General features: G+C 42.6%; 1 protein-coding gene across 4 annotated transcripts in view; it reads right to left on the minus strand.

Moving 5' to 3' along the window:
- Window positions 1-15602, minus strand: part of FRMD3 (FERM domain containing 3) — a 248414-nt gene that overhangs the window by 72192 nt on the left and 160620 nt on the right. For all 4 annotated transcript variants that reach the window (XM_019750148.2, XM_019750147.2, XM_019750150.2 and 1 more), the window contains exons 5-6: window positions 15018-15115; window positions 8457-8580 (exon numbers count right to left, since the gene is read on the minus strand). In XM_019750148.2, coding sequence (XP_019605707.2) covers window positions 8457-8580; window positions 15018-15115 — 222 coding nt within the window. The remainder of the gene's footprint in view (window positions 1-8456; window positions 8581-15017; window positions 15116-15602) is intronic.

The following is a 15602-nucleotide window of genomic DNA, read 5'->3' on the forward strand; positions in this document are numbered from 1 at the left end:
AACTGCAAATGTTCAGAGAAAGAAAGGGGTTCAAAACCAATGGAGGAAAGGTGGAGACTCAACAGCACTAGGAACTCCTGCGACCCCTCACTCACTGAGGAAGAAACCATTGAATGATCAGGTTTTCAGGAAGACACTAAGAGCAATTAAATAGAAATGCTTCTTTTTTTATTCCCTTGAGTCTCCCACTGGACATTTGTTTCTGGCAAAAACTCCGCTGGGTAATGGAAAATCATGATTTTCTAGCCTTTAAATCTTGCATCAGAAACTGTTATGCTAAGGTTCATGATGTCTCTAATGAGACATTTAGAAGTAAAAAAAAAAAAAAAACAGTGATTAGTTGAATTCTTTTTTAAGAGCTAACTAACAATTCTCTAAAGACATGCTTTTGGAATATATTCGGTGGGGTCAAGTAATTATGTATTTAGCTATATCTCCCTTCTGCCCTCCTGAATGCTTTTTGCCAAAGAGGAGCACTCTCTCTTTTATTGATCCGCCTTTTAGCATACCATTACACAGAAATGTACAGCATCCCAAGAATGAATCCAAATTATTAGTAGACATTAATTGTGGAATGAGGTGCGGATCTTACCAGCAATGACCTGGGCTGCCTGGAACACAGTTGGAAGGCAAGGGTGTGGGTTTCACTCCACCTGATCCATTTGCATCTATGAGCTCCAGAATTAAACTCATGGGGAGAAGACCAATATAATGCCTGAGTGAGGTTAGTTTTTGCTGCAATTTGGTTGCAACTTCAGTTAGATTTTGCTCACCATTGGCTTCAAATGCATGAACGCTCTCTTGACTCGCCCTTCCTCAGGGCTTAAAATCTTAGCACCCATGAGACTCTGAAGAGCTCCCTACACTTTCTAGCCTGGCGGTCAACTTTTTGACTGCATTGCATCTCTTTTGCTCTTCAGTCCCACCCCTGGCTCTCTGAACTTCAGAAAATCTTTCTTCCTCCCTGTGGTCCTGACCCTCTGTTGGCAAGAGCAGCCCTGCCCTGGCTGAAGGTCTGGAGTGCCTCAGGGGGACTTCACTCAGCTCTCCACACAGTTGACTTTGGCACCCTGCCCCTCTCCACTCAGGGAAGGCCTGGGGCCAAACGGTGGGAAAGCGCAACTCACTCTGTAGCTGGAGACTTTGTGGTCAAGTGAGCCCACTCATGGCCACTTAAAGCTTGTTAAAGATTTGGCCAGTTGCCCTTGGCATAGGTCTCCTATGGCATATTCCTCATCCTCCCACCACACCTCCAAAAGTGAAAGCAATTCTCCTAGGAAAGACAGTCTGGACTCTAGTACATTTAGGTTTCTTTGTATCCTCAACTCTCAAATAGGTTTTAAAAATATGATTTCGTAGTTTAGGTAGCTTGTTGATATTACCTTGGTATTGAGAGGAGATAAATGTCTCATGCTTTTCTACATCCTAAACTGGAAGGGAGAGTCCCCAGTCTGTCATTTCTAATTCTTTACTTAGAGAAAGACGTTATCTCTTACAAACTCCTTGGGGCCCATTAGGGACCATCTCTATGCAAAGCATTAGATAGAACACTATACATCTGGGTAACTGCCATGCTATGAGGTAGACAGTGGTGATGCCATGGGGCCAGGAAAGGACAAGACTTAGCAACAGCTTAGAAAGTATCAGAGCAATGTACAGGGAAACTCCTGTTTCAGGTCAAGGTCTGTTGCTTCATAATTGTGTAGCCTTGGAAAAATTCATCTCTCAGACCTCTCTTCCCTTCTTGGTAAAAGAAGGTGGTCACAAACTTAATGCCAATGAGGGCAGAAAGTGAATTGGCTGAGCAGAGACAGTGGTGACTCAAAGAGCAAATGATTCTTTTAAAGGGCACTGCTGCTTAGCTCTAGCTGAGTGCAGCCATCATGGGCGCATCAAAGCCTAGTGTTACCAAATCCTCCAGCTGCAAGTAAAAGTAGAACTTATGGCAACTGGTTCCATTTTTTAAAACTATTATTTGAACATCCACCTGGGTCCAAGTATAGTTCAAGGACTGTCACTTTATAACTCCTGCTTTGAACTCCAAGAGTCCCTGAAGTGTAATAACTGGGCATTAAGTTTGTTTTGGGTTTGTTACCTCTTGATATTCAAAGGCTCTGGATGGCAGTTGTAGCTGTGTATGACTAATGAAAATTAGGAAGCAAATTAACTGCTGCTTCATGAATATTGTTTTTTAGACAAAACCTTTCAAAACATGAGGTCACAGGGGAGTGTAGACGAGGAAGTGGAGCACAGCTTGGTGGTGAAGCAGTGGAAGGTTACTGGGCCAGGTCACCCAGCACTCCTACGGTTCCTGACATATAGCTGCCCCTCCATAAATATTTGTTGCATGAAAAGAGTGATGTATAGATGAATGGATGTATGTATCGTGGATGGGTACATGTACGGATGGACAGACAGATGGATAGATTCATGGGTATTTGGATGAATCATGGATGGGTGTGTGGATAGATGAATGGATAAAAACACTGTTATAGTCTCATCAAAAGTTCAAAAGGTCTTTGACTGTGTAATTTAGGATCACATTTCAGAGGCAATCAAAGATGCATTTAGAAATGGCTAATTGTGGCTTTTGATACCACCCCCTCTCTCATTCTTCATAGCCATGTTGTACTTCAGTGACTGCTTTTTTCTGTTCAAGTCACGTTTGCCAGATTTTTTTTTTCATCTGTATAAAAAAATATGGATGGCTTAGGTGCTCACATCATTTGTCCCTGGCCCAACCCTCCTTAGAAATGTCCCTGACTGTAGGCCACATAATTCAAGGATTTAGTGTTTACAGGAGGAGTCTTTGATGCCAAATTGTTCTGTCTTCCCATTCCTAATAAGGGTGCAATGCCAGGTAACAACAGAGACTGGATATGGAGTGGACAGCCTACCAGGGAGAGAGATTCTAGGGTTTTGGAATGACAGACTTGAGAAGGGGAAGGATATCGGGAGGGGGGAGGAGCGATAACAGAGGAAAAGCATAGTTTAAGAAAGATTAGAGCTATAAAATAATCTTGACATTTCCCCTCTTACTTTTACACAATAAACACTCTTCTCAAAACTGCACAAAAACATTTCCTAAGGAGGCCCTTGTGATCTATCCATCAGAAGCATAGGTAGAGGGTTATTTATCATAGCAGGGCACTTATTTCGAGAAAGCTAGACATTTTTTGAGACTATAAATCCTTGACAGGAAGCCACAGCACATGATTTACAGAAAATGTGAGTTTTGAGAAATAAAAAGAGATAACGACTCTGTTTAAAATACTCTCAGTGTCATTATTGATTCCAGCACAAACTTCACTGCATTAGTCATTATACTGATGGCTAATTGGATGATTTTTCTTCTCTTTAAGGGCAAAGAAGATACAGTAGCACCCCCCCTTATCCGTGGGGGATTCATTCCAAGACCCCAGTGGATGCCTGAAATCGTGGACAGTATGGAACCTTATATACAGTTTTTTCCTATGCATACATACCTATGATAAAGTTTAATTTATAAATTACGCACAGTAAGAGATTAATAAGAATAACTAAGAATAAAATGAAATAATTATAACAATATATTGCAATAAAAGTTATGTGAATCTGGTCTCGTTCCCAAAATATCTCATCGCACTGTACTCATCCTTCTTCTTGTGATAAGGTAAGATGACGTGCTGGATAAAGGAATGAGTCACATCCCAGGGGAGGGAGCAGGACAGTGTGAAGTTTCATCATGCTATTCAGAATAGCTCACAAATTAAAACTTATCTATTTTTTATTTCCATAATATTCCATTTAATATTTTTGGACCGCAGTTGACCACGGGTAACAAACTGTGGGAAGCAAAACCACAGATAAGGAGGGACTACTGTACTTCATCAAAACCACCTCACTACCAAGTGAACTTTTTGAATGTTTAAAAGCTGATGACCTGTGACTGAAGCTGATCCAAATATCTTGGTCCCTAATGAGAAACCTGATGAACTGGTGATGAGAGGATGAGCTGAATAGAAACTCTAGGAAAGCCTTCAGAACAGTATATCAGGGTTTCTGATAGTGAAATCAATCTTATTCTTGATCTTCCACCCCCCTCCAAGCACCCTCAGGACTAATACTCCCTTTTAACCCAGACGGCCATGATTAAAGCTGTGGAAAACGGAAACCAAGAAGAGTGAAAAATAACAGAACTGTCCTGTCCCCAGGAATTGTGGCAATGGCTTCCTTCAGCCAACAGAGGGCTCTAGAAAGAGGAATTACTTATGTCTAAAGCAGTACCTAGTGCTAGGACCTCATGTCTGCAAACCAAACTCAAATGAAATCTGTAAATGACAAGAGATTCTTTCTTACATGTAGTTTTGAAAACAAATATGGCTCTTATTGTCTTAAAATTATCTACAGAGGCAGAAGACTAAAGTAGAAATTGATTTTAGACATGCTGTGCCACATGTTTAGAACAGAGGTCAGCACACTAAAACCCATAGGTCAAACTGGGCACCACCATCCAATCTGCCAATAAAGTTTTATTGAATTACAACCCACTTCTTTATCATAGTCTGTCTTCTTTTGCTGTACAAAAGCAGAACTCAGTAGCTGCAAAAGAGACCATACAACCCAGAAATAAATAAAAAAACATATTAACCACCCTGATCTAGAAGAAGAATTCTACCTCAGTGGGTTTTAGCACTGACATTCATTGAATAATCTGAAGCATACATCTCCACATCCTCTAATTCACAGAATATTAAGAGGCTCAAACATGCCTCTATAAAATATTTCTAAATAAAACTCTATTAGCTTCACACCTATTAGAATGGCCAAAATAGAAAACACTGACAACACCAAATGCTGGCAAAGATGTGGAGCAATGGGAACTCTGATTCATTGCTGGTGAGGAAGCAAAATGGTACAGCCACTTTAGAAAACAGTTTGGTAGTTTCTTACAAAACGAAATATACTCTAACCATACAATCCAGCAATTGCTCTCCTTGGTATTTACCCACAGGAGCTGAAAATTTATGTCCACACAGAAGTCTGCACATGGGTGTTTATGGCAGCTTTATTCATAACTGCTAAAACTTGGAGGCAACCAAGATGTCCTTCAGTAGGTGAACGGATAAATAAACTGTGGTACATCCACACAAGGGATATTATTCAGCAGTAAAATGAGCTATCAAGGAAAAGACATGGAGGATCCTTGAATTGAAAGAAACCAATCTGAAAAGGTTACATACTGTATGGACCCAACTATAAGACATTTGGGAAAAGGCAAAACTATGGAGACAGTAAAAAGATCAGTGGTTGCCAAGGGTAAGGAGGGGAGGGAGGGATGAAGAGGCAGAACACAGAGAATTTTTTAGGGCAGCAAAAGTATTCTATACGCTACTTACTATATTGGTAGATGCATGATATTATACTATTGTTATACTCATAGAATGTACACCACCAGGAGTAAACCCTGAAGTAAACTATGGACTGTGGGCGATAATGTGTAAATGTAAGTTCATCAGTTGTAATGAATGTACCACTCTGGTGGGGGACATTGATAATGGGGGAAGCTGTGCAAAGGGTACAGAGGAAATCTCTGTGCATCCACTCAATTTTGCTCTGAACCTAAAATTGCTCTAAAAAATAAAGTCTATTTTAAAAACTATTAGTTAATAGTATCGTGAAGGCTTTTAAAAGCTATTTGCCATCTGTTTCCAGTTTGCCCTTCTGGACACCTCATAGATTTGCAGTTCCTTGATCATGGGTAGAATCATGTGACTAGTTGTGGCCATAGCGGTTAAATGGAAGTGACATGTATCACTTCCAAGCTGAAGCAAGACCTTCTAGATCTCTCTTTCCCCTTTGGCTCAACAACTGGCAAATTCAAGCTTGGGACTGCTCTGAGTGACAATGATGAGCAGAGTCCCCACCCAGCTGACCTACGGTGGACACACGGCAGAGTAAGAAATAAACCTTTCTTGTCCCAAACCCACACTCTGTGTACAAAAGTTTCACTGAACCCCCAAGAATAACCTCAGTCTCTACAGTAGGTTTCTAACCGATTCTAGGAAGCCCCTCCCCCTCTGTACTTGTTCTGTTCTTATCTTCCCATCCAAACCTAAAATCTCTCTGCTGCACTGATGCAAAACGAAATGCACAACTACTTGAGCAGGATGAACAAAAATACATAGGAAAGTATGCTCTGTACCTGTCTTTGCAATGTCATGTGATTTCTGGCTGTTTCTTCCTTCAGACATACAACTTTGACTTCTTTCCAAGGGCTTTCTAGATGTTTCGAATGAGTGGTGACACAGAAGGGCAGCTTTGATCAAGTCATGGCATTTACTTCCAAGATCTATAAGCTATGGCTGATTGATGACCCACTCTGTTCTCTAGGTACATGATGACCACTTTCCCGGTTATCAACAAACTCAGGTGCTGGCACAAGGGCCAATCTACAGCTTTCTGATTATTAAAAAAACAATCATCTGGAATCTTCTTTGATGCACTCATTTAGTCATTTAGCAATGCAGAGGGCCACTAAGTCTTGCTGCAACGTCCCCTCAGACTTCTTCTTTCAATGTTCTCTAGTCCTGCTCTTTTTCATGTCCATGGAATCTCTTTTTTGGACCACAGAAATAACTAACTGGTCCTCCAGCCACAGTCTCCACCCTCTGGTGCCATTACCATGGTGATCACTGTGCAACACCAGCAAGACCACCCTATGGCCCTACGACTGCTCAGCATAGTGGATAAGAGCAAGGGTGTTAGTTTCAGATAAGAGCAAGGTTCACGTCCTGACTCCACTACTAACAAGGCAAGTCCTTGAGCCACTCCCAGCTGTGCTTTCTCCACCTCAGACTAGAAACGACAGTAGTACCTACCTTGCAGAGTTTGGAAGGACTGAGTGGGGTAATGCACATAGGGCTCTCAGCACAGTGTTTTGACATCCCGTAAGTGTTCAACAAATGTTTGCTATTATCACATGCTCCAAGCATTTGAGGCCCTGCAAAATCTGGTCACAACTTTCAACTTCCATCTCTTCTCCTACCAAGTCACACAATGGATGTGACTCCTCTGTCCAAATGGTCTCACCCTGTGCTCCCCGACACTGCTGGTCCACATACCCCACAACTGGATATTAGAACTTTATTTAACCTCTAGCAAGTTCATCCCGAAAATATAAAAAGAGTAGTAAAAGTGTCAGACATTTTCAACAAAGCTTTTCATTGGGAGACAATACTCTAAAATTACCATAGAGATAGTATGTTGCTTTCTGCAATTGGTACAATGTTTTGACGTCTAACCATCTTTATCTCTAAGAATTAAGGTCATGTTTTACAAGCTGAAATATGCTGCCACCTTTCATGCCCACATGTATACTCTTCTCAGACTCACCAGAAGGGGGAGTGCCTGCATAAAGCAGGGAGCTCTAGCATGCCCTCACAAAGGGACAGTCATTTGTTCCAGAATTCATAATCCAGTAACACTAATTATTTTATAATTTACTGAAGGCCCAGAAGATAGAAGCATCTCAGTTCTTGCGGTTCTTCATCAGTACTTGTCATAGCACAGCCCATGCTTGTTATTATTATCAAAATGAATTTTCTGTGATTTGTACAGATCTAAATTCTTGTTGCAGACTAGAAGACCTAATTTACCGGAATTCTACATTGTCGATGATTCCTATGCGTGCTTCACTTCATTCCTGGCAGACTATGCAGAGCGGAAGCATCACACAATGCTGGAGAGCACAGACAATGGAGCCAGGCTGCCTGGATTCAAATCCTGCCTCTGCCACTTGCTAGCTGTGTAATTTTGGGTAAGATGCTTAATCTCTGTGCCTCAGCTTCCTCATCTGTAAAATGGGAATAACCATGAAACCTATCTCCTAGGTTGTTGTGAAGATTAAATGAGTCAATATGTGCAAGTAATTGGAATAATGTCTAGGACACAGTGAATACTATATTTAGTTTTGCTACTCCTGCCATTACTAGTCTGTAGTTAGCAATCGTCCTGGAGCATCACAGACAAGGGAAAGATGAGCAGGCACTGAATTTGTCATCCTGAAAGCAGCTCAGCTAAAGAAAACCTGTTGAGGGAATATACTCTACTTGGAGTCAACAAGGCTTCCAGCAGTGACCAAAGGAGGGGAAGAGGCCATGCAAACTTCAAAATAGAAAGGATTACTTATTTACCCTTGATTCCCCTTTCAGAAACTCAGAGTGGTTAAAACCCTTAAGAAAATATATGGCTTTGATCACTGCTGACGGTTCATAAACAGCTACCCGAGGGATCCCACGCTATGGAAACTATTGTTCATGGAGGACCTTGACAGTGCCCAGAAATACTGCTCTGCCCCCTGAAACAGTCGGCCCATACATTACAAATATCCTTACTTCCCAACATGGTTTCCACATCCCCCACAGTAAGAATATGTTGGCACCTCTCCCATTCTTACAAATATCTACCCCTATTACCTGAGTTCATTTTTATGGATTTCTGCTATTTTTCTTTCCAGCTTGTGTGACTGCTTGGGGAAAATCTCAAACTCACGGACATAATTCTCAGTGTGTTCATCAGGATCATAATCACCAAGCTCAGCTGTAAGCAGTAAAAAATAAAGAAAGAGAGAAAGATTAAAAACAACAAGAACAGGGTACACATGGAATAGCTCCTGCCACCCAAAAGGAGAGCTTGGAGTAAGCTCACCCAAAAAAATGAACTCATATCCATGAATGACCACAGCCTGGGTGTCTAGAAGCTTATATTCTAGTTCAGATCTAGCTGCATGAGCTTGGGCGCTTGTCAATCTTTCTCAGTCTCATTTTTTTCACCTATACAATGAAGGAATTTAAATCATTGTTTCCCAATGGGGTACTATTGGCATTATTTGTTCCTTAATAGGGCATTATTGGGGCTAAACAATTCTTTATTGTTGCATGCTTTCCAAGCATGGTAGCACATTTAGCACCCCTACCCTTCAGGTACTAAGTGCTAATGGTATACTCAGTTATTGTAATTACCAAAAATGCTACCCACCCCCAATACTTCCCAATGAGACCCAGGATAGGAGGTGGTACAGCGCCTCTAATTGGAAACAACTGGATGTCCCTCAAGGTTCCTTTCACAGCTAATTTTCTCTGAGTCTAGGAGTTCCCTGGCTGGAGCTGCCTGCACTAAGATTTGTGTAGGTGTGGCTCATTCAATGAAAAATCACAACGTGAAGGTACCCAAGATGACTGCACTTAAAAAAAAAAAAATGGGTTGCTCTTCACATTAAAGTGTGCATGAAAGTATGGATGAGCATACCAGATTAAGGTTGTTGCTGGATTCTAATATAGGGCGTATCTGGGAGGGTCTTTAAGTATAAAAAGAAATGCCTGCACATCTCTGAGCACTCAGAGGGTCTGGGAGAGGAGGGACTTAGGGTCTGCCTGGACCATAGCCTGGAGCAACGAACGTGCTGTTCTGGCAGTGGCAATGCCTTGTACTGATTCCATAAACTCAATAAGGACAATGAGCCAGAGGGTCAAGTATCTCAGACAGAAATGGACCCAGGAGAGTAGATCAAAGATGGTAGGAAGATTGTGTTAAAAAAAAACAAAAAACTTGATCACCAACATGACTTTGAAATAGATAAAAAATCAATATGCTCTGAGCACATCTGCAAAATCACATCCAACTCTGTAATTTGTACCTACTGTCCCTTCATTGTTGAATCATCTAATGGCTGTAAAAGGACAAAACTGGAAGGAAAGCAAAGCTCTTTAAAGCTTTTTAATAGAATTCAAATTACAGAGTTCTTAAAACAACCTAAAATGTATATCACATGAGGAAGAACTTTTAAAATAAGGCCCAAAATATCTTCAACTATAGGTGGGAAATTAATTAATTTCATCATATCAAAATTGAAATATTTCTATTCATTAAAGGACATCATAGTTGAAATAACTATGACAAGCTGAAAGAATATATTTGCCAAATCGAAAGGTAATAGGGCCTAATATCTAGAATAAAGAAGAAATCCCTATAAATCAATAAGAAAATGGGCAGGAAAACCAACAGGAAAATGGTCAAAGGATATAAACAGCCAGTTCACAGAAGGGGAAACCCAAAGGGCTAGTGTATGGAGACATGTTCAAACTCATCAGTAATCAGAGCTATGCAAACCAAAACAACTAAATATCATTTTATACCTGTAAGATTGGCAAAAAGTTAGGAAGTCAGATGATTCTATGTGCTGGCAGAGACATGAGGAAATGGAAATACTTGTACATTTCTGAAGGATTCCTGATGTATGCAGCTCGTCTAGAGAACAAGCTGAGAGTATTTACTCATATCATCCAGAAATCCCACTTCTGGGCATATATTCTAGAAAAACTCTGGGTACAAAAAAAGGATATGGAAGCAACTTGTGTGTTCATTGCTGGTGGGAGCAATAAATAAAACATGGGTGACACACCCTCCAGACACTCTGAAGCAATTAAAAGCAACAAAATAGATGTATACCCAGCAATGTGAATAGATCTCCCAACACAGGGCTCTGAGTATAAAAAGGAAGGAATAAAATGAGTTCTACAGCCCCATTTATGAAACTTAAAAGTGTATACACACAAAACAAAATGAATCATTTTACAAGGACGTATGCAAAGTCAAAGATCTGTATGAACCTGCTGTAGCCTTTAGGAATGGAAATGTACAACAGTGAAAAAACGAAAATCAATTAATCTATACCGTGTTTGCCCAAAAATAAGACCTAGCCAGACAATCAACTCTAATGCATCTTTTGGAGCAAAAATTAATATAAGACCCAGTCTTATATTATATTATTTTACTATAAGACCGGGTCTTATAGTAACATAATATAAGACCCAGTCTTATATAAGACCCGGTCCTCCATCATATTATATATAATAAAATATAATATAAGACTGGTCTTATATTAATTTTTGCTCCAAAAGATACATTAGAGCTGACTGTCTGGCTAGGTCTTATTTTCGGGGAAATACGGTAGATGGTTTCAAAGGGATGAATGATGAGAATGGGCTATGAACTGATGATTAACTCAAGTTCCAAAAGAAACACACATAACATACACACACACACACACACACACACACACACACACACACACACGCACACCCGTGAGCTAGCTATGAGCCTAAAATTTAGGAGATAGTACAACCCAATACACCATTTTCCATAGGGAATGGACCACTAATAGGAAAAACTGGGCTGTCTTCAGTTCAAACATTCGTTTGCATGGTGGTTGGTAAGAGACAGTGATGTTTGTGGGGGTACTTGTCTTTGCAGGAAAATTGGTGAAGTCAATGGACTTGTTCTGCTCAACACTGCAAATAAGTAGCCTGGAAAATGCCAGAAATCTAAGAGAAGAAATGCCACGGAGCCCACATAGGGTTGCTGACAAGGTAAATGCCAACACCTCCCCCATCACAGGCCCTGCTTTCTTGTCCCTGAAAGCTTATCTTTAACCCTGACTTTACCTGAAGCAAAAGACAGTTTATAAATGATTGAGGATTTCTAACTATTCAAATTTTGTTTCCCAATAAATACCAAGAGAAGTTGGGTAAGCGGCTTGTGCTTCTTCTCTCTTCTACACATGACATTGAGAGTAAAGTTGTGACAAATGACATAAAGCACATTGGATGGCTTGTGAGTTGACACAGGCCCTAGAACATTTTTAAGAGAATTTAACTATGAGAAAAATCCAAAGAGTTGGAGCAAAAGGATTAGTGTGACTGGGTGATGGTAAGTAGAAAGGGCAAGCCTGGCACCGGGCATGTCCCCCCGGGTGTGGAGAGGACTCCTCCCACTGTATCAAAGAACTTAAGCTGCAGGACGTTACAGCCCCAGGGCCTACTCCTTCAGGGCCCTCTGAGGTCACAGCAGGAGGGCACATCTCTCTACCTAGCCATTAACACATCATCACAACTGCCTATTTACTTGTCTGTCTCCTGTCCCCTCCCACCCTCAGGGACTCTGTATTGCAGTGCCTGCCACCTAGCAGCTGTTCAATAAATGTTCAGGAAGCACATACATACATACATACATACATACATAAAGTAGTGAACCAACAACCACTCTTTCCCAAGTATAGAAATAAAGTGTACGTTGGTGCAATTTAGGCAAGCGTCCTTGTTCACTTAACATACTCAGTGGTGAACTTACTGTGTACCAGACATAGAGGTACTGCAGTAAAAAAAGGCAGCGAGAGTCCTACTTTCCATGGAATTTAGATTCTGCACCAGGAGTGGCAGTTGTGGGGGGGGGGGGGTGATGCATAATAAGTCCAAAAGCAACTCAAAAGGTCTGTTCAGATACACGTGCTTAGAAGATAACAAATCGGGTGTGAGGAAGCATGCTGTGCAAGAGGGAGGCTACTTCAGTAGTCCGGGAAGCCTTCTCAAAGGAAGCAACATCTGCACTGAGTTCTGAATATCTAGAAGGAGCCATAGGCCCTCAGGGGTTGAAAACACCAGGCAGAGGAGATGAGAACAATAATCCCGCCCTGGTGCTGTTTTGCAGAAGGAAGACGAAAAATATTTTTACCAAGAAAAGATAGAAATAGATCCCTAGGGTCCTGTGTGTTTGTTTTGCAGTTGGTATTTATGAAAGAAAATGCATGGCATGCGTTGAATATGCTCTTTGTATTCAGTATGTACAGGTGGCAAAACTCTTGGTGGCTGCCTGTTTTTCAAACACTCAGAATATGCAGAAGCTTAAAACACGCTCCTTCAAAGAGTGTTAGCAAGTGAGAAGCCAATGAGAAGTCACATGGCTTCCTGCTTTCTAATCATTTACTCTATATTCCCTATCACTCTCTCTGAAGGGAAGCAGTTCCAACAAAGCAGATTTTTATCTGCATTTGTAATGATCTCTACAACTGCTAAAGTATCACCCCAAGCAACACAGAACTTTATGCATCTGCTTTTACTGGATTTGCTGCAAAGGACCCATGGACACCACCGCATTTTTGAGCTGAAAGGTCAGCATTCCATTTGCAACTCTACTTTCTGCACAGCTTCAGTGTGTGTGGTCAGTGAAAACAGTGAGGAGGGATAAAATAGGGCCCCAGTCATCTGCATGGAGCCGTCGTGGCTGTGTTTTACAACAGAATGGACAGTTTCCCATTACACATCTGTACTGCGCTTGCCCTTGGAGAACTGACCATTACTCACTAATGCCTAAATGCATTCTGAAATCCTCACATGCAGGTCTGCTGCTTGGATTAGTATTGATCCATTTTCCCTTATGGAAGACAGTGCACCCAGACTAGGAATTTGCTGTCTTCAGAGGGAAGGGGGAGAACTGTGGGGTCTTCACCTCTCTTAGCTCTGAGGCTGCTTTTGGAAGCACATACTCCACTTCAAGACAGATGGAAGGACTATTTCCTATCATGGTATCACTGTAGTTCTGACTTTAATCTTAAATATCTCCAAGGATTTTAACACATCTGCCTAAATCAGCTGTGCAGCACTAGGTCTCCCCTCCCAGGGAAAGGGAAAAACAGCACAGGCACACTCCAGAATGCTCAGGGAGCACACAGCTGAAAACGGGGTCCATGGACTATTTCACAGCACAGAGCATCGCATGGGGACAGGTCTGCCTATCACGCCCCCTGGGAGAATGATGGATGTGTCTCTTAAGCTGTGAATGAAGCTTGGAATTGTGACAGGCAGACGACTGGATGATCTGCTTAGGCTCCTTCATTATTCCAACCCTTTGTAAGGTGGTATTGGTATTCTCGCGCTCTCTCTCTCTCTCTCTCTCCCCATTCCTCCCTCCCTCCCTCCCTCCCTCAACCCTCCTCTCTTCTACTTTCCCTCCCTGCCCTCCTCTTTTCTCATAAACATATCATTAGCATTCACACTACAAATGGCAGGATCACCCAGGTCTCTCCAAACATGCCCTGCTGCCAGCTTCCTCCTGACTGACCTGAAACAGATCACCTAGATGGTGTAACGGACTGTGAGCCTGGTATTCGCCCCACCATGCTACATGACTAGGAAAGCTGAAGAATTAGATACAGATTACATGTACCCATATGAACACACACACACACACATACGTACACATATGTATATAAAGAAATGTAAATGTTTTGACATTTCATTTCAAATGTTTGAATTGACACCTACCTTCCTGGACATAGTTTCCCCTGGCTCAGTATGCCCATCAGACCCTATAGCAGGCCATCGGAGCTCAGAGCCCAGAACACCCCACATCCTTTCAGAGCTCCTCAGAAACTCACACTGTCATGCAGTGTGCCATGCGGGGTCTCAGCTCCCATTCCCCACACAAGAATGCAGGACATGGTGAGGCCAAAAAGGAACACCCACGGAGCCATAGGTAGGGGAGTCATACCACTATAGTCTCGCTGGCGGCTGGGTTGGAGACACAGGCAGCAGGAGCCACACGATCCATAACCTGTGGTGCACTTCTCTCTGCCAACCAACCCCACTTGCTAACTGCAATCTGCCGTGCTAACTGCAATCCGCGCTTGCTAGCTCAGCCACCATTCTTAGCTGCTAGTGTAGCCACGGCAGTTATATTAGTAGCCAATGGCTCACTGGTTACAGCTGACGGCCAACTAGCCACAGCTGATGGCCATCCAATCACAGTGGATTGCCATTTACTACCCGAGCCAGCACCTTTCCACGTGAGGACAGCACCTTTCCACGTGAGGCCGAGAGCCTGGAAACTACACTCCTGGCTCTGTCCCCCCACACCTTCTGTTCCCTTTGAAAGAAAGAGTCTCTGGGCTCTAACATGGAGCCCTGAGGACCCTCTGCTTTTGCAGAGGCCCCTGTGACCACAGCAGCCCAGCCTTCCACCAGGACCTTACTGGTTTGGGAGGGAAGGTAACCAGAGGCTCGGTTGCTGAGTACCCAGCGCTGCCTGGCCTCAAACCATGGACATGGGCAGGATGGGCACAGGTAGAGCAGGTGGGAGGTTCTGAACACCAGAGCTCTACTGTCCAGTGCAATGGTGGGCGTTGCTGCCTCAGCCACACTTACCTTGAACAATACAGGCACCCAGGTAGGCAGCATCTGAGAAGGAGCAGAGCAGTCGACCATGGAAAATATCTCTTTTAATTTGCAGGTACAGAAGGTACCTGCAATACAAAAGGAGAAAGTCGCCCTGAGTTTTGGTGAAGGCCTGGAAGAAGCAGAACTGTTCATGCTTTACCCACCTGTGTCACCAGAGCCCTACCCAGAACCGAGGAGTGGCTGAGACATGCCAAGCCCCCTGGAGGGCAAGCAAAGGAAAACTGAGGGACCCTGTGAATTTGGAAAATCTGAAGTGTCTGTGGCAGCTTCCAAAGCTGAGTGGCTGGTCCTTTTCAAAGAGACATGAGAAGGACCAAGAAAAGCCATCAGGTCAGCAGCCGGTGTCCCTGGCAGGAAGTCACACATAATGATACCCAGTCACGGTCACCATGACCCGCACGTCAGGTACATGCTGCCCAAGTTCCGTGTGAAACGGAGAGTCAGGAAATGGACTCAATCAGGATACAGAGTCGAGACTCGGGGGTCACAGACTCCCATTAATCAGTCTCAAAAAGACTTGGTTATGAGGCCTGAAAGCCAATTTATTCATAA

The sequence above is a fragment of the Rhinolophus sinicus genome, linkage group LG04, assembly GCF_036562045.2.
Source record: "Rhinolophus sinicus isolate RSC01 linkage group LG04, ASM3656204v1, whole genome shotgun sequence".
Taxonomy (NCBI): domain Eukaryota; kingdom Metazoa; phylum Chordata; class Mammalia; order Chiroptera; family Rhinolophidae; genus Rhinolophus; species Rhinolophus sinicus.